Genomic DNA, 19,900 nt, shown 5'->3' with positions numbered 1-19,900 from the left:
ATGTCCCTGTTATTATATACCATTTTCAGATTTCACCCATTTCTCTTCTTCGCTCATGAAGTCTGGTCTACAGAGTCATAATCGGGTGTTCACATTATTTTGTCCTATGCCTGTATATTGCATTTTTGATATAATAATGTAACCATTACTAACACAGGTGCAATGGATGGAAGAGCGTCTAAAGGCATCAGATATCCAGTCAAGTGATCCAGAGCTGCAGCTGTTCAGGCGCTGTCAAAATCTTCAAACGGTACTGCAGGAGAAAGACGAGCTTATAGTCATCCTAGAGCAACAGCTGGAGGAACAGGTCAGTCCCAACTCCAGTCTCCAATATCACCAGGTTTGCATCAGTAGACACAGAGGTCTATTTAAATCAATCATATTGCATCTCCAGAAACAGAACCGAATCCAAGATGCCAAGACGGTTGAAGAGAAAGCAGCTAAGATCAAAGAATGGGTAATGCGGAAGCTGAATGAGGTATGTTCATGCTGTGTGCGCGTGTGTTCTTGAATAGGTAAATAGTTGGGGCAGAAAGTGTGTAAATGTTTGTGTTCACCAATCGCTCTTTTAGTTTGATATAGAGAATGCCTCTTTGAGAGAGATCAACCAACAACAGGAGGCTGAGATACAAGACCTGAGAAGACGACTGCAAGGTATTCATGCGTGTGATCATACAGTAGGTTAAGCTCTGGCTACTGTGTCTTCTTAATAGCATCTAACTAATGTATTCCTTCTATTTCTGCAGTATGTTGAGATTTAAGCTTGTCAAAGAAATTACTGTTGAAAATACGTTTTTTGTTTTTATCAGTGACAATGAAGACTAAAATTTCCATTGATGGAAAGGAGCTAGTAAGTGTCATGTTTTTGTGTCGTGTTTTAGCCATGGAGCCCACTTTGGGTTCTGGTGGCCCAGTGCAGCCCAGTGTGGGTGAGGCCCAGCGGCTCAGCAGTCTGACATTTGGCTGTTTCCAAATCAGAGGGAAGAGCCCTCAGGTACTGACAGGCCCAGAGCCGGCCCAGAAGAGCGTCAGCACGCTGCCGGATCGTGAGCCCACACAGACAGACCGCAGGAGACCCTCTGCCGGTCAGAAGACTGATATGAAATCTGTAGCTGTTTGACTGAAAGTTCATGGTTCTGTTGAGTTTGACTGAGATGTAACCAGGCTGGAAAGAAATTAAGAAGTTAAAACTTTTATTTAGCAAAGACACATTCAATTGATCAATTGACAATAAATACTTTTACATTTTTGCAAAAATAAAGTTCAAATAAATGCATTTGTATCATGGTACCCATGAAAATATTAAGCAGCATAACTTTTAATCACTAATAATAATAAGGATATTTCTTATACAGGAAAAAAGCATATTAGAATGCTTTCTGAAGGATCTTGTGACCCATGTATGTCAGGAATAAATTACATTTAGAATGTATTAAAACAGGACTTCAGTTGAGAAGCCATCGTTTTGATCCACCAATTTCTATAGATGTTTAAATGATGCAGAATGACAGCAAAACACAGTAACAGTGTGATTCATGTTTTAGATTCATAAGAGTTATTGGTTCAACAAATATACTGCATTCATTGTGTGACAATTGCATTTTGACTCACTAAATGAACCACTCAAATGTCTGATTCATTGAAATGGATGACTTGTGATTAGCATAACTTTAACTGAGCTTTGACTTGAAGTCACAGAAGTCTTAATGCTTTTAATATATCAAGTACTTACTATATGTATTCCTATATTTACCAAGTCTGTGTGTTTGGTCTGATCCAGATTCTGGAATGAAACGAGATTGTCCAGAAACAGAGTGTGTTGGTCGTTGCTCTAAGGTTGGATCGGAGGACGAGGTGGACTCGCTGTCCTGTGGTGTCTCCTATATCCTCTCTAACTCTGTCTCTGAAGGAGAGAGGAGTCTGTTTGGAGGTTTGCGTTTCAGTCGACCCGCCAGTGAGACGTACCACACAGCCTCAGACGACAGCAGCTCGCTGTTTGACGATGACATGCAGCGTGTGGAGTACTCCAGACTCTGCCTTCCTGGCACCACGAGCCCTTCAAAAAGAGACAGCGAGAAGGTGGACACGGAGGATGGATCCTCAGATGAGCTGAATAAGCGCTTCCAGTCACAATGTCTTGATTCCTCGTCATCCTCCAGTGACACAAACACTCCCAGCCCCATATTAACTCCAGCTCTAACACCAAAGCGGCCCACTCCATCACGAGACTCCCAAGACACCCCAGCCTCCCCCAAACAGCCCAGACTGCGTAATCCAAATGCATTTACTGTTAGTTTGGCATTGGCTAAAAAGCATCTGAGTCAGCCTCCACTGTACAGTGAAGCCGCCCATGGGCGGACACGAAACGCCTTCAGCATGCTACGTCCTCTACGGCCTCAGGAAACAGACATGGACCAGGAGAAAAAGATGGAGACTGGTGGAAGAGAATGTGTGCCTGATGTGCCTCCAGCAGAGGTGCCACCCGAGGAGCCCGAAACACTCGACGCCTCTGCACTCGTGCCCGGGAGTAAACCTCCGACCCCTCCACTGCACAGACTGCCCTCTTGGGTGAGTCATGCCACGAATAGTCCAGCTAATATGAACTTCTGACGTTTCGGTTCATGTGGTAAACTTGTGATTTCATGTTATCCGCAGGAGAGCAGAATATATGCCGTGGCAAAATCTGGAATTCGTCTGTCAGAGACGTCGTGTACAGATGTAGCTAATAAAGGTGCGTTTAGATTGTGTTTTTGCACATATTCTCAATCCCGCTGCCCTTCACTGATCTCTCTTCGGTCATGAACTGCATTTTATTTTCACAGTGTTTTTTTTTTTTTTTTTTTTTTTTTTTTTTTTATCAAAAACATCACTTAGAAGTAAAAGGCTATTTTCTATCCTTTTTGCCACTTTTCTGCAGAAAAGTCTGTTTTTATAGGTAGGGCGCATTCAAGACTCTGAAATAAACTGCTGAAATAAACAGTTTTGAAGATCACGGGAAATTTGATTTCTTGATTACTGATGCCTTTAAGGAAAATTCCAAACTTATGTTATGGATTTCTGTCCATGGGGCCTTTTCTCGTTTCCAGGGTTCTCAGAAGCAGACGTTGTCATAGTTTGGTAAACGTCTATAGTTATGAATGGAAACTACAACAAATATATATTTGATGCTCCCGTTTTTGCAAAAAAAAAAAAAAATACAATAGCATTTTTATGGCATTTGCATGTTCCTCTTATTTGCTATAACCCTTCTGATTTTAGGATTTATAGTTTTAGTTTATGCATATGGAATCGGGTTTAGCCAGTGATTGTTGAATGTAAATGTCAGTCCAGGACCAACAAACTAATCAAGGAACATTTCCTAATTGTCCAAATCATATTGTGCCTTTACTTAAAGCCAACATTCATTCACCTTTACTAAAAATGTCCAATCCTCCTCTTCCAGACTCCTCCCACTCATCCTCATGCCCCGCCTACATGCTCTACACATCCCTCATCTACAGAAACACAAGCACACCTGTCTTCACCATACTCAAAGGGGTACGAACCTGCGTGTGTGTGTCCGTGTGTTTGTGTTACTCACCATAAGACCATCTGCACAACTATCAGTAATAGTAGGAAATCTTTTAATGACATTTTTATGAATGCAGCATTTGTTTTTACTCTCACAGAAGGCGACTTTGTTAAGAAACGGCCAGTTCTCTGAGGAGTCGTCTAGTTCTGAGGAGGAGGACAGTTCGGAGGAGTGTCAGTCTAACTCTGGAGAGGAGGAACGCTCCCAGACGTCTGAATCAGAGTCACACCAGATGAGCAGCCATGAAAGCCCCCGCTCCCTTAAGAGAGGTACACGCGTCATGTGATGGGGTGTAGATCAGTGTTAGTGACCAGGAACCTGCCAGTTCCAGCCCTGAAAGTAGCAATTTATCACCGCTGTACCACTGAGCAAGAACCTCAACCATATTGTGTAATAAATACAAGTTGCTAAAGTGTAATCTCTATAAAATAATACGAATTGTGAAGGACTGGAGAATTCATGGAGAAGTCAATAAAAATGTTTTGGTTACAAGTGGTGGAAAAGCATTTACAAAATAGTCCTTATGGTTTCCACCATGCAGAATCCAGTCATAAAAACTAAGTTAACAGTATAACATTGAATGTCATGGAATTTGACAATTTTGGATTAATTAATCAAATGTAGAGCTATAAATTATAAACTAGTGTCTGTGAATAGTGAACTATATAGTTTTATTAAGTTTTATTTCACTTTTAATGATGAGAAATTTGGCCTTGGCAACTAGCTAAATTAACATTTCTAAGTTCATTTTTTCTTATATTTTATTTTATTTCAGTTCAAGTTTATTTTAAGTAACATAAATTTATGTAGTTTTAGTTTTTAACAAGTAAAAGAGAATCCAGAAAATTCAAATGGAACACAGAGAATTTGGGTAAAAATAATAGATTTTATAGGTCCCAACACACATATGGTGACTGAATGTGTTGTGTTTTTTTTTTTTTCAGCTGTTTCGCTGTCTTCTGTGACATCTGAGAGCGACTATGCCATCCCTCCTGATGCTTACTCCACTGACACTGAATGCTCTGAACCTGAAAACAAACACCCAAAGACCTGCTCCTCCAGCACGGACAACGGCAAGAGTGTAAGACCCGTGTACACACACACACACGCACACACACATGTGCCAGACCAAACGAGAATGTGTCGTGTTCCAGGAGTCTATGGAGAAGTCTGGATACCTGCTCAAGATGGTCAAGACGTGGAAGAAAACGTGGAAGAGGCACTGGTTCGTTCTGAAGGACGGGGAGCTTCTCTACTACAAATCACCAGTCAGTTTAACTCATGTATCTCATTTGAGTTTCGTTTTTCCGTTTTATTCCTTGTTTCTTTAATGAATGATTTTTCCTTTTTTCCTAATTACTTTGTGTTCTGCGTTTCCTGTGGTTCTTTGATCTTCTTTCATAGAGCGACGTGATCCGTAAACCCCAAGGTCAGATTGAGCTGAATGCGTGCAGCACTATAGCACGTGGTGAAGGCAAACAGATGCTTCAGGTAAAGCGCGTGTGTGTGTGTGTGTGTGTGTGTGTGAGAGAGAGAGTTTGTTCATACGTCTGAGATTATTTCACATGGCTGTCCGTGTTAATGTTGCGTCCCATCAGGTGGTGACAGGTAAGAGTGTGTGCAGTCTGAAGGCAGATTCCCCAAACCTGCTGGAGGAGTGGCTGAGGGTCCTGCAGAGCATCCTGAGACTCAAAGCTGCCAGTCCGCTCTTCACTCACCCTGACACACGGCCCGCTATGAAAGGACATCTGACCAAGGTATACTGTAGAAAGGAAATTATCCGCTTATCTCTTATCCTCACTAAGGTTGCCTGTCATTTATTTAAAAATACAGTGATTCAGCAATATTGTGAAATGTCATTGTAATTTAAATGAGCTGTTTCTATTTGAATATATTTATATATATATTTTTTTTTCAGGATTCTTTAATGAATGGAAAGTTTGAAAGAACACAATTTACTTGAATGTTTTAGTGTCACTTCTGAACAATTTGATGCAAAATTATTTTAATTAAACTGTGCATTCAAAAAAAAAAAAAAATCTTTCAACAGTTGTGTAATTTTATAAAATTTCTATTTATTACATTCTCTGTTGTCCAAAATGATAATTTTTCATTGCTGCTGTTTTATGGAGTGTATTGTTCAGAATGGTTTACTGTGAATATTATTGCTGAAAATAACAGCCTATCCCTTATGAAACAAAAATATATTGCAGTATATTTTGGAAAATATCATGTATGTAATATATTAGGCATATATTCTTGTATATATTTATTTTTTCCAATATATTGCAATATATTGAAAGCGGCAATCGTTTGTATATTTTGCATTATATTATATAATATATGTATCATCAATATATAATTAAATGTATTCAAATATATAAAATATTAGAAAATAAAAAGGGAAAATAATATATTACAATATATCACAAATTTTTTAAAAAAAAAATTTATTGGTAAATATATTTTCCTTTCGTAAGGGATAATACTAAATATTAAATAATTTAAATACAAATATGTTGTTTTTCTACTCAGAATTCGAAAAACAGGTTCCTACAGTGATAATATGTCCAATACAGTGATCAACTTAAATAAAATATTTTTTTTTTTTTTGTTGTCACTTGTTTAATCTCTGTATGTAAACTTACTTTAATAAATTATTACACCCTGAGAGATAAGAGTGATAATTGTAACTGTTATAACTGTTTGTAACATGTTTGTCTCTGGCTCTTTTAGGTGAAGCATGGCTACTCTAAGCATGTGTGGTGTGAGCTGTTTGGGAAGACTCTCTACTACTTCAGAAATCAAGAGGACAAGGTCTTCTGTCTCATTAAATCACAGTCATCCTGCACAGGACTTCGGTATGTGTCCATGCACTGATGTTGTATTTCCCTACCCAGTTTCCTCTGGGTCAGATCAAACTGTGGGAGGCTCGTGTGGAGGAAGTGCAGAAGTCATGTGACGTAGCTGAAGTCTCTGCTCAGTACACCCTCTCCATTCAGTCAGTGAGTCAGGACCCGACGTACCTGCTCATCGACTCGCCTCATGAGAAGGTAGGCGAGCTGTATTGAATAATAATGAAACAGAAACACAACTGATGTGCATCCCTTTTGAAAAAGATGTGCACATTGTATTGAATGTGTACTACTGAAATGGGTCAAAAAGTGCTCATATGAATTGCATTTAATATCAATTTAAACTTGCAGAATTTGTATTTAATTGTAAATTACGTTCAGTTAATTGTCTGAAAACATTATAGTGAGTTTGCACTTAATTATATTATTGAAATGTGTTTTATTTCCATAGTAATCATGCGTTTAGTATGTCTACTATGTTTTAACAAAGTAATTTTAATTTCATTGCAGCACAGAAAAAGGAATCTATTCAGAGATAATGTGAAATGTTTGGGTAGTTCACGATGAAATGAAGCGTCATTGTCGTCTGTGTTCCTGTCCTGTAGACGGCCTGGCTGTTCCACCTGTCTGTGGCTGCGGGCACCGCAGGGGGGCAGGTGGGGACTGAGTTCGAGCAGCTGGTTGGTAAACTGCACAGCATTGAGGGAGATCCAGGTGAAACGCTCACATCTGCGGGCATTACATATATTACATTGTGGTGTCTCCCATCAGTCTCATAAAGTATACGCCACCTGTCGTGGGAAATGAATCCCTGTGTGTCATTAAAAAATAATGAAGCAGGAATCACTGTGATTGGCTCCCAGAATTTTTTTTTTTTTATATATATAATTTCTTACAATGAAGACTATGCTGTATTATTTTACATTCAGTTCTTCCATTTCTGGCTGTTAGCTGTTTACTTTAGACTTGCATAAAAAAAAAAAAACATAAAGCACTGTTTTTTCTATTGCATTTGTCTTTGCTTTTATTATAAAAAATGTTTTTTACTAATATTAATAAAATCTATAAATAAATCAGTCATATTAAAGTTTTGGTCCTGTGGCCCACTCCTAATCGTGGTCTAATCCTTGTTTCTGGTTTCTCTTTCTAATAAACCTTGCATAGGGTTAGTCACTCAATTAATTATCTTTTGCTTCCTTCCCACGCTTCTGAATTATGTTGCATAAGTCTTAAATGTTGCATAAGTTTTAAAAGATATTAAATTGAAGTCAATGATTTCTTTATGTACCCTGCAAAAGTAGCACCGGTTTCAGTTAGCCGGATGTCAGCTAATATACAGTACAGGCATATTTATAATGAATATACAGTTTAGTTATGCCACGCTCTAAATATTTTATTGAGTAGTTGAAATTGTTATGAAAAATATTCTTTAAAATTGTTATTCTTAACCTTTATTCAGTAAATGATGAACAACTGGAAAAGTTGTACATTGGTTAAAAAGCAAAGGAAAGAACATACAGCTCTTGCCACGTCTTCAAATAAGGTTTGGATAATGGTAGGCATAGTTGTTTAAGTTTAAGCGTATCTTTTTCTTTTCTCATTTTCATGCAGTTGCATAAACTATAAGCCAACAAGACTGTAATGTATAAAAAATTCAGTAACTAAGTGGTTTATTCAGCTGCTTATAGCCAAGCATTTGTGCTGTGGTAAACACTTGTAAATGAAAGCACTGTGGCGTTTGGGTGTGCCACTTGAGGCCGAGACTGATATGACATTATGTTATTAAAATATGAGCATGGCAAGCATTATATCATAAATTCAGTTTATTCCAAAACTTGTTTACTTCAACCCCATGCTGCACTTTTAAACTGTAGCTATATACAAACAAGTTAATGTCCATATTTGTCCCGTTGTTTCTCAGGATCTCTGCTCTGGAGACACCCGACGCTGTGCTTCACTAAAGAAGGACTGTCATCTCCACTCACCACCCTTCCTTCACAGGCTCTACAGACTGAAGCCATCAAGCTCTTTAAGGTTATACGGCTTTGTTTATTACACATTTGGAGGGAATAACCCACAGAACAGGCAGAAACCCTCCTTTTCCTCTCATATTTACAGATATGTCAGCTCTTCATAAACGTGGCCATAGACACTCCAGCTATAGATTATCACGTGACTCTTGCCCAGTGTGCTCTACAAGTGTGTCTCACCCATCCAGAGCTGCAGAATGAGATCTACTGCCAGCTTATCAAACAGACACGCAGGGGGCAGCCCCACGAACCACCGGAAACCCTGCAGGTCAGATGATACGTGTGACGTGAACACACAGCACTAGAGGGAGCCATTGCTTTTGGCTTGTGTCTGTATTCACCTTGAGATCGAAGCCACAAGGTGATGTCTTGACTTGTTTCCGTGTGTTGTAACACAGGGATGGCAGTTCCTGGCTCTGTGTGTCGGTCTGTTCCTGCCCACACCCCCGATTCTGTGGTTTCTGCAGGTTCACCTCCAAAGACATGGAGATTTGAGGTAAATCGAAATTAATATTCCTGGAAGCCCATCCCACAGTCGCTCAGTCTCTGCCCTCTGTCTGTTCCCAGGACGGAAGTGGGAAAGTATGCCATTTACTGTCAGCGCTCCCTGGAGCGGACGCAGCAGAAGGGAGATCGGCAGGCCCGATCGTCACGAACCGAGATCCTGTCAATTTTACTCAGAAACCCTTATCATCACTCTTTGCCCTTCAGCGTGCCTGTACACTTCCTTAACAACACCTACCAGGTGCACACATATGCAAAACAGGCTTATGATGAGAGAAAAGTTTGTTTAGAAATGAACAGTCTGTCATTATTTACTCATCTTGATGTTCTCCTACATCTTCATGCAGCTCTTTTCAATAATATCGAGCAAAAAGGACCAAATAATATCGAGCAAAAATATCTATAAAACTTTTATAAAAAATAGTAAATAGTTGATTTTAATTGTGTGCTATATTCCAAGTCATCTGAGATATTTGACGGATGACTTAAAACTGTTTTGATGGGGTCTTCATGAATCATTGTGTGCTTTTTCTGTAGCTTGAATGGTAATGCATGAGGTTAACAACAACAACGTCTTGGGTTCGCTATCCAGGAAATGCAAAATCAGCATCTGCAAAATGCATAGATTTATAGAAAACAGCTGCGTAATGATTCTTTAAAAAGGATTCCCAAGGTCATATAAAACTTAGACATATTTTTAATGTATTCAAATATAAAGATAATTATTTACAGTGAATATGTTGTTTTTTTTAAAGCTGGGTCTTCTAAGAGCTTATTGGAGTATCATTTTTCAAATGTGCTAGACTACTTCAAAGGTTTAGGTTCTGTACTTGATTCTTTTGTTGTTTGGTTTGTTTGTTTTTAAATCTTTTTGATCTCTTCTCCTCACCAAGGCTGCATTTATTTGATCAAAAATACAGTAGAAACAACAATGCCGTGAAATATTTTAACAATTTAAAACATCTGTTTTCTATTTTGAAATATTTTAAAATGTAATTTATTTCCTGTGATGCAAAGCTGAATTTTCAGTATCATTACTACTATCATTTTTTTCTGGATTATTTGAAACAGTTATTAAAATATATGTATTTTCTCTTTGCAGTCCCTTTTAATCAATTTAGATTAAATAGACATGAAAAACTGGTGACAGTGATAAATGTAACTGGTAATCAGATAAATGTATTGCCAAAATGTGCAGGAATCAGATGTTCTTAATGTTTATATTCCATGGAACAAAAATAAATTTAGAACATCATGAAGGTGGATAAATAATTTGAGAATTTTCATTTTGGGTGAATGGTTTCTTTCGATATGAAAACTACCAACAGGTAATTCACCATCTGTCTGTCTAAGCTAACAGTCTTTGTGTGTCAGGTTGTTAGTTTTGATGCTTCAACAACAGTGGAGGAGTTTCAGAGTCGGCTGAACCAGGACACAGGCATGAGGAAAACTGCTCAGTCTGGTTTCAGCCTTTATTCTGATGACCCCACTGACAAAGACCTGGAGCACTGTCTTCAGGGAAACCTGAAGGTCAGACACAAAACATTCTTGTTATTTTAGAAACTCTACTTTTTTATCTTAACAAAATGTGCTGTGTCCTCAGATCTGTGACATTATTTCCAAATGGGAGCAGGCCTCGAAGGAGCAGCACACAGGGAAGTCAGAGAACGCCAGGACGGTGAAGCTCACTTATAAGAACCGGTAGAGAGCAGACTCTTAAACAGAACATAAGCAAGATGCCTTGATGATCTCCAAAAGGCTGTAATTTGTGACTAACTCTTAGTTTGTTTCCTCTAGGTTATACTTCTCTCAGCAGATGAGAGGGGAGACCGAGAGAGAGCGTTTGCTTCTGGCGTACCAAACTAATGAGGAAATTACAGCTGGTCACTTCCCTGTTAACAAAGAGCTTGCTTTAGAAATGGCGGCCCTGCTTGCTCAGGTACACAGTGGTGCTCCTCAGAATATTAGTGCATCTCACAGAGCTGTCAAGATCATCTTCAGGGCATATTTTCCTCTCTTTATCATTGAGTTAAACGCTGCGACGTACTTCTGGTTGCCGTGGAATCAGCCATGGTAACCTACGCTATCCAGAGGTTCTCTCTCAAAAACCCGTGGCGAATGTGTGCTGTAACACTATGCGACTTGCTCACTTCAACACGAGGTCAATAAACAATAAAACGGCACTTATCACTGACACTATCCTTGACAAACGAAAATTGACATTCTCTGTCTCAGTGAAACTTGGCATAAAGACAATGACTACCTTAATTTGAACATGTGTTCCCCATCTGGATATAAATATATTGACGTGGGTGGTGGCTTGGCTGCAATATTTGTATCAAATATATCAATCGATATTATTGATGCTCCTACCGTTGCATCATTTGAATGTATGGTTTTTAAAGTCAATGGTGCTGCACCTGTTCTAGTGCTGCTCATTTATCGTCCACCAAAACCTAATCCTTTGTTTTTTTCTGAGTTTACTGAGTTGCTGACACTTCTTAGTCCACTCTGTCCATCTATGGTCTTGACTGGTGATGTCAATTTCCATATTGATAATCCAAACTGTGTCAAAACTGCTACCTTTTTGGACATTTTGGATGGTTTTGACTTTAAACAGCATGTTAATTTTCCGACCCATAGGCTGGGCCATATGTTGGATGTGGTATGTTCTGCTAGTGTTGGTATCCAATCTCTGGATAGTATCGACATGAGTATAAGTGACCATAGACTTATTACCTTTGACATGAATGTTACGTCTTCATGATCTATTTCTGAGCTCACTATCAAATTCCGTAAAATCAAGCACATGGACTTCACTCTTTTTTCGACTTTTATCTCTGGGCTTCCCACTACTAACTCTGTGGAGCACTATAATTCCATGCTTTCCTCACTTTTGGATGAGTTCGCACCTGTGCGAGAATGGCTTGTTACTTTTAGGAAACCCTGTCCATGGTTTACCCCGGATTTACGTTTAATGAAAGCTGCCGGAAGACAATTAGAACGGCAGTACAAAAAATCTGGCCTGACGGTGCACAGGCTTCTTTACACTGAACAACAGTCTGCTTACCATTCTGCTTTGAATACTGCACGAAAGAGCTACTATTCAAGCATCATTGGTAACACTTCAACAAATTCTAAATCACTGTTTAAGACTGTTGACAATCTTCTCAAACCAACTAAAGCTGTTGTTCATTCCTCTGTTGAAGAGTCTAATAAGTTTCTTCATTATTTCACTGATAAGGTTGAGGGTATATATAGCACTTTAAATACCATCACTCCTCTTGAGCTAGTTAATATCCAGCCTTCAAACTTCCCAACTACTACCTTTTCAAACTTTGAAATGGTCGGAGATGATTTTATTATACGTACAGTGAAGTCCATGAACTCTACAACCAGTATTTTAGATCCGGTTCCCTGCTCGGTCATCATGAACTGCCTTGCATCAATCTGCCCTGTTATGACTTCAATTGTGAACTTGTCATTGACTTCTGGAATTGTTCCTCCAGAACTAAAAATAGCTGCCATTACACCAGTCCCTAAGAAGACTGGTTGTGATGTATCTGATTTATCCAATTACAGGCCGATTTCTAACCTCCCATTCTTGGCTAAAGTTCTTGAGCGTGTTGTGGCTGTTCAGTTAAATAATCACCTAGCTCTGAACAGTCTCTTTGAACCTTTTCAATCTGGGTTCAGAAGAGGGCATAGTACTGAAACCGCTTTAATTAGGGTCGTAAATTATCTTCTTATCATGGCGAATTCCGGTGCATGCAGTATTTTGGTCTTGTTAGACCACAGTGCTGCTTTTGACACTATATGTCACTCTCTTCTGCTTGACAGGCTGGAAAATTGGTTGGGTCTTTCTGGAGCTGTCATCAATTGGTTTCGTTCTTATTTAACAAATCGTGCCCAGTTTGTTGGCTTGGGTAACTACAAATCAGATACTGTGCCTGTTCGACAGGGAGTTCATCAGGGTTCAGTATTGGGTCCAATATTATTTAATATTTATATGCTTCCACTTGGGCAGATCATTAGGAAACATGGTCTTGGGTATCACTGCTATGTGGATGATACGCAGATTTACATCACCCTAATCCTGATGTCCATTGCTCATTAATAGATTTGCGTGGTTGTTTAGCAGAGATCAGTATCCGGATGCATAACAACTTCCTGAAGCTGAATGGCTCCAAAACTGAACTGATGCAGATTGGTACAGTGGCAGCTACTCGTAAGGCCGAGCAGATCAGTTTGATTGATGATTCCTGTACGGTAATCCCCACTTCACAGGTGCGAAATCTTGGTGTCATTTTTGATCCACAGTTATCATTTGAAGCACACATAAAACACATCTCTAAAACTGCATTTTCCACCTGAGAAACATAGCTCGACTTAGACCTTTTCTCTCTTTTGCAGACACAGAAAGGCTTATACATGCCTTCATAACAACTATGTTAGATTATTGTAATGCCTTGTTCTCTGGCCTTCCAGCTAAATCGTTGAGCAAGCTTCAGTATGTACAAAATTCTGCCGCTCGTGTGCTTACTTGTACTTCTCCTCGTGAACACATTAGACCAGTTCTTTCACAATTACACTGGCTTCCCGTAAATGCGAGAATTGATTTTAAAATTCTTATTTTAACATACAAGGCATTTCATGGGACTACACCTGAGTATCTTTGTGAACTCATAAGTCCTTATATTCCATCATGCTCTCTTCGCTCTACTAACTCTCTTTCACTTCACCAGCCATCATGTAAGCTAAAGACCATGGGGGAAAGAGCCTTTTCATATAAAGCCCCTAAGCTATGGAATGTACTTCCTCTGCACGTCAGAAATGCACCAACGTTGGGTGATTTTAAAAAGTTGATTAAGTCACATTTATTCAAGACTGTCTTTCTTTAATGAATTGTTGTATTGCTTTTGGTGTTTTGTTTTATTTTATTTATTACTTTATTACTGTAGCGCTTTGGGTTTATGAGAACGCATTACAAATAAAATGTATTATTATTATAATAATTATTATTATTATTATTATTATTATTATTATTATTATTATTAAAAAGCCTACTACATATCTTTAACCTCACACACTCTCATCTGACACATCGACCACAGCGACACATCTTAACTTTCTTCTACGGATGTATACATAAAAAAAAACATTATTAAATCTGAGACTAACTACCAAAACCTGAGCTCTTTTTCTTTGGAGATGCTGTAAGCAATTGATTTTAGATAGGAATGGGATGGGAATCAAACAGAATTTACATAGTATGTTTCTAAAAGGACACATCATTTTCATTTCCATAATGAAACACAAACGCACATAACAATAATGATAATTTTGGGAGAAATGTGCTTAATTGTCAGAGAAATAATGTCATTATTTAAAATAACTTAATGGTCCTAATATAAGATCATTTAACCAATTAAAAAACTTTTTTTTTTTTTTTTGTCATGCAGGTGGATTTTGGGGACTTTGAGCGTCCATTTTGTAGTCCAGGTGCTTCAGGAGCTGCACAGACTAAGTCTAACCAGACACTAAAACAGGTTCTAGAGCGCTTCTACCCGAAACATTACCGACACACCTGCACCGAGGAACAGATGAGGTATTTATGCCCCCTGTGACATGCACTCAAGTATGAACACACAGAATCTGTTTGGCCATCTTACGCACGTCCACACATACGTTCTCAGGCTGTTGCTGCAGAGGCTCTCGACACGATGGGCTTCTCTGAGGGGTCGGAGTTCATCAGAGTGCGTACGAATCTACCTGACAGTGGCTCGCAAGTGGTCATTTTTTGGAGCCAAACTATTTGAGGCTGAGGTGAGTGTCCCTCTAAAGGCTAAAGGTGATGTGTACAATTTCTTCTATATTTAAATACTCAAATAAGTCTCATTATTGTTTCTTAATCTCACTTTTTATCCTTGTAGAGAAAGCCTGTAGCTCTGTCTCCACAGAAGAACGTGCGTGTTTGGCTGGCGGTGCATGAAGATGGAGTCAGCATGCTAGAGTTCAACTCTGTAGTAAGTGAACACATTCTCTGCAGTTTCGTGTTATTTCAAAACACTTAATATTGTTAGTGAAGAGTGAAGATGAGTTTTCGCCATGTGTTTTCTAGAAAGTCCTTGCATCCTACCCTTATAAAAGCATAGTGACATTTGGAGCATGTGGTCAGGACTTTATGCTGGTAGTAACTCTGAGTTCTGGCACCAGCACATCCAAAGATAAATCTACAGAGAAGCATCTGTTTGCTATGGCCCCGTCAAAGGTAGGTACTGTGTTCTCTTAAATGAGTCTTTTTGTTTTTGTTGTTGTGGAAATTACAACTGTGGAACACTTGAAATAATCAGATTTTACTTTACAAATGTAAAATACAAATCTTTTTTACAAATTAAATGGACGGTTAAGACAGCTGACTTCACTGTGTGAACCTCTCTCTCTCTCTCTCTCTCTCTCTCTCTCTCTCAGTCTCTCTCACACACACAAGACACTCAAACCAATAATATTACTAAACTAATAACAAAACATACTTACAGTAGCTGATTCAGAAGCACCAGATTGTAGTAGCAAAGTCAGAATTACCTCCTCATGGTCATCCATAAAATGCATTTCTGTTCTGTTGCAAGTAACCTTAAAGATTTAAAACTTTCAAAAGCCCAAATAAAGTGCTTGATGTCTCTCTGACATGGCTTCCTCAGCACTAACTGTGGTTACTGAAACCACGCCTTCTTTCTTTGCGTGAACATTTGAGCGGCATTACGCAAATTTTTCCACATAGTGACGTAGACATGTGGGGTGTGTTTGAATGAGCCATTTCAGGGGGACGTGGCAGTTTTAACTTTGATAAAGAATAACTCTTTGGATTTGAGACTTTAGTCTTTACAACTTTACAGATCTTCTTCATGCATCAAGAGCTTGAAGCACTCCAAAGAGAAATAAGAAATTGAAATCGCATCATATGATCTCTTTAATACTTTTTTAAAATGTATTTAGACTTTTTATTTAATGCGATTATGCACACATTTTAATAAAGCCAAAACCGTTTTTGTCACAAGTAAATATGTTCGTTGACCTGAGACATAACACATAAGACACTCTTTTTCGTGGCGTATTTGTGTAATATGAAGAAATTGCCACTGAACGAATCATTTTGGCGAACGAACTGAAAATGAACAAATCTCTTGAAAGAATAAAAATTTCCACCACTAAACAGCACGCAACATGAATTGATTTTTAATTTAGTTTTTAATGATCCGCCCCAACCCGCCCTGCAAATAAAGTGCCAGTTTCTTTCCCCACCCCAACCCGACCCGCGGGTTATGAGATGACCCGCACATCACTAGCATATATATATATTTCAAACAATTATTTTTGTTTTGAACTTTCTGTTCAACTAAAGGTATAGTTCATCCTTTACTCACCCTGTACTTGTTTCAAACCAAATAGTTGATGGTAGCCATTGACTTCCATAGAATTTTTTTTCTTCCATACTACAATGGCTACCGTCAACTGTTAGCAACATTCTCCAGAATATCTTCTTTTGTGATCAATACAGGTGGGAACAAGTGGAGTTAATGAGTAAATAGTGATGAGCAAATATGAGGAAATAATTAAACATTGTTGGGTAGACTATCCTTTTAAGAATGTTGTTGTGGGAGGGGTCTGTACAGTGCCACAGGAAAGTTTGTGAACCCCTTGGAGAATCTGTGGAAATGTGAGTAATTTTAACAAAACAAGAGAGATCATACAAAATGCATGTTATTTTTAGGACTGTGCTGTTATTTTTAGTACTTTTGGAATTTGAAGATCAAGGTAAATTGCACTTAATTTGTCTTCCAGGAAACATGCAAGTATCATCTGTTGCTCCCAAAGGGCAGTACTAAATGGAAACACACACACACACACACACACACACACACACACACACATATATATATATATATATATATATATATATCAACAAAATAAGAAAAAGTTGGACATCTTCATCCTGTTCAAAAGTTTTCACCCCCTGGCTCTTAATGCATTAGTGTACTTCCTATTCTCTTTTACACACACAGAAACACACCAAAGTACACAGACTGATGAGTCCTTCTATTTGCTGTGTATAAACATTAGATGATGTCATCTAACCATCTAACATTTCATACGCTTCTAGAGAATTGAAATCCCACAACAGCAAACAATCGAGTTCATTTTTCAAAGCGTGAACAGCATTTCTCTGCTTTCTTTGTGTTGTTCAGGTTCGAGACATGACGTTTCTCATAAGCAGCTACATTAACTGCACACAACAACAAAAAGCAGCAGCGCACCACCTTTCGGCCCCAGCCCTGCTGCTGGCTCTGTCTGGAGAGGTGAAGAACAAGGATTCGAGGAGCAAGTCTCCTCCAGCCGCCTGCAGACCCAGCAAAGCACCCACCCTCCTTTAAGTGGACCGTACAGTATGTGGTGGTGTTCACTCAGGATATACAGTATGTCAGTCCACTCCCAGGCTAGTGTCCAAAACCATATTTACAATATACTGTTTCACAATCTGGAAATGAAATGAGAGACACATCTCTTTAATCATCTAATACTTCCTGTTGGGACTGAGGGTGACATGGCTGACAGTAGTTCTCAACATTAAAGTGGGTGAGATCTCATGAACATGTCATGTTCCACCCCGTTAATAACACAAAATAATGAAAATGACTATTATTATTGTTTTTTTTGTGACATTTTATGACATTTTCCACCAAATGGTCATTAACATATTTTGTCCAGACATTGTACTTTGTGAGTTTTGTAATGCACATCCTCATCTCCATTTTCATATATATATATATATATATATATATATATTATAAAAATCCACAATACTGTACAAAACACTGTTTAATTTATTAATTTATGTTGATTTTCATAAGTAGACAGTCTTTTTTAGAGTATTGTTGTTTTTTAATTTTAATTATGCATCATTGCAATGTAATTTTTAGTTGAAATGTGCATTATTGTCATGAAAATGTGAAAGTATTTTAATTTGTCCATAAGCCAACAATAATACTATTAATAACTTTGATTTGGGTGTGAAATATGAACAGAACTGTTCGCTAAAACTTTTCTTGAGATTCACCCAGACACTTGGGTTTAGTTTTTAGGCAATTCATCTCAAATATAAATTCAAAACACTATGTGAACACGTTTCCTTCTATCATTATATGAAGCACACAACATATGTAGGTCATGCATTGTTGAGAGATGAGCTGGCTTGCTGATGTGACTCAGAATGATCGTGGGATCGCAGAATGTGTAGCTCTAGAGTTATGTAAATGTCCACACTGAAATCTCATCTCACGCTAGCATGTTGAAGCATGTAGAAAGAATGTAAGGATTATGATAAAAGCAGGAAGTCCGTTACTAAAAAAACATGTGTGGTCTTTAGAAGTCAACATGGAGTTTACTGTAAGATGGCTGGGGTGTTTTGAGTGCGTGTTGTACTGGTTTACTGAACATGGGGTGTGTGATTTGTACAGAGATTCACTGCAGGACAAAAAAAAACTGGAAGGTTTTGTTTTGTTTTGAGAAGCAAATCATTATAGTGTATGACAGATAATGTCATAGCAAATTGTATTTATTCATTTCTAAAGCGTAGTTTGTATAATTATTATCTATTATACAGCTTTAAATAAATGCTCTTATTCAAAAAGAAAATTTTTAATTTATATATACATCTATTTTTTTTTTTTTAGTAGATATATATTTTGGTTGAAAGAAATTCATTCAAGTGCACTTCTGTTTAAATGTTTGGGGTCAGTAATCTCTTATGCTCACCCAGGGTGCATTTATTTAATCAAAAATAAAGTAAAAAAAAATATATATAGTAATGTTGTATTATTACAGCATTTAAAATAAAGGTTTTCTATTTTAAATTATTTTAAAATGCAATTTATTCCTGTAATGCAAAGCTGTATTTTCAGCATCATTACTCCAGTCTTCAGTGTCACATGCTCCTTCAGAAATCAGTATATTATGCTGATTTGCTTTTCAATAAACATTTATTATCATTATCAATGTTAAATACGGTTATACTGCTTCATATTTTGTGGAAACCGTGATTCTTTGATAAACAGAAAGTTAAAAATAACAGCATTCATTTTAAAATGGGAATATTTTCTAACATTAGAAATATCCTATTTATCACTTTTGGATCAATTTAATGTGTCCTTGCTGAATAAAAATACGTATTTTATTTCAAACTTTTGAACAGCGGTGCATCTATAATACAGTACATGCACTTCTTATGAATACAGCACAGATTCAGCAAATTATGACTGCATGCCAAGTTTTTTTTTTTTTTTTTTATGTCGAGGATATGAATGATTGTTTGGTCTGCCATCAGTGTTCTGATGATGCAAACTCATTTTGCATATTACTCAAATGACTGTTTTGTTTTGTTGCCTCGGTTGCCACTCTTTCTTAATTTCCCAATCCAGTGAAATTAAAAACTGGATATTCTCCCCATGTCACAAGCTCCTACTTGACACAACATTGTTTTTATATGAGCATTTCTTCTTGTTCTAATAGCAGACTGCCTCACATCATTGCATTGATTAAAATCCATATATCACTTATGCTATGTTACATGGAACCATTCGCCCTTCGAATAATATTGTAGCCTAACAAGTTTAGTCATTCTCTACCTCCTGTGTTTACCAGCTCTGACTCATATTATTGTTACAGCAGGAATGCCGAGTATCTAGTGATCGACATAAACACCTGATGAAAACTACGATGACTTCTATACTCTAAAGCCAAAGATGTAACAAAAACTTCCAAATATTGACTTGATTGATAGGAATTGAGTGATTTTTAGTGTACTGCTATTTGCACATTGCTTTAAATAACTCAATTATGTGATTTTGAAACACTGTTGACAATGTGAACTGGAGCACAGATGA

At 37.8% G+C, this 19,900-nt stretch overlaps 1 protein-coding gene across 1 annotated transcript in view; it reads left to right on the top strand.

Annotated features, from left to right (window-relative positions):
* The window catches only part of plekhh2 (pleckstrin homology domain containing, family H (with MyTH4 domain) member 2), a 31,153-nt gene extending 13,022 nt beyond the window's left edge, over positions 1 to 18,131 (top strand). The window contains exons 4-30 of the mRNA XM_026279145.1: positions 158 to 307; positions 395 to 478; positions 573 to 654; positions 882 to 1,085; positions 1,781 to 2,568; positions 2,656 to 2,731; positions 3,443 to 3,537; positions 3,669 to 3,840; positions 4,516 to 4,652; positions 4,726 to 4,839; positions 4,976 to 5,062; positions 5,170 to 5,328; positions 6,308 to 6,388; positions 6,472 to 6,624; positions 7,032 to 7,140; positions 8,348 to 8,460; positions 8,545 to 8,724; positions 8,855 to 8,952; positions 9,024 to 9,201; positions 10,335 to 10,490; positions 10,564 to 10,661; positions 10,758 to 10,899; positions 14,423 to 14,568; positions 14,657 to 14,786; positions 14,894 to 14,986; positions 15,082 to 15,231; positions 17,207 to 18,131. Coding sequence (XP_026134930.1) covers positions 158 to 307; positions 395 to 478; positions 573 to 654; positions 882 to 1,085; positions 1,781 to 2,568; positions 2,656 to 2,731; positions 3,443 to 3,537; positions 3,669 to 3,840; positions 4,516 to 4,652; positions 4,726 to 4,839; positions 4,976 to 5,062; positions 5,170 to 5,328; positions 6,308 to 6,388; positions 6,472 to 6,624; positions 7,032 to 7,140; positions 8,348 to 8,460; positions 8,545 to 8,724; positions 8,855 to 8,952; positions 9,024 to 9,201; positions 10,335 to 10,490; positions 10,564 to 10,661; positions 10,758 to 10,899; positions 14,423 to 14,568; positions 14,657 to 14,786; positions 14,894 to 14,986; positions 15,082 to 15,231; positions 17,207 to 17,392 — 4,161 coding nt within the window. The 3' untranslated portion in view covers positions 17,393 to 18,131. The remainder of the gene's footprint in view (positions 1 to 157; positions 308 to 394; positions 479 to 572; positions 655 to 881; positions 1,086 to 1,780; positions 2,569 to 2,655; positions 2,732 to 3,442; positions 3,538 to 3,668; positions 3,841 to 4,515; positions 4,653 to 4,725; positions 4,840 to 4,975; positions 5,063 to 5,169; positions 5,329 to 6,307; positions 6,389 to 6,471; positions 6,625 to 7,031; positions 7,141 to 8,347; positions 8,461 to 8,544; positions 8,725 to 8,854; positions 8,953 to 9,023; positions 9,202 to 10,334; positions 10,491 to 10,563; positions 10,662 to 10,757; positions 10,900 to 14,422; positions 14,569 to 14,656; positions 14,787 to 14,893; positions 14,987 to 15,081; positions 15,232 to 17,206) is intronic.
* The last annotated feature ends 1,769 nt before the right edge of the window (positions 18,132 to 19,900 follow it).

This window comes from Carassius auratus, chromosome 13 (genome assembly GCF_003368295.1).
Source record: "Carassius auratus strain Wakin chromosome 13, ASM336829v1, whole genome shotgun sequence".
NCBI lineage: Eukaryota > Metazoa > Chordata > Actinopteri > Cypriniformes > Cyprinidae > Carassius > Carassius auratus.
The sequence above is the reverse complement of the archived record's forward strand: the minus strand, read 5'-3'. Positions and strand labels throughout refer to the sequence as shown.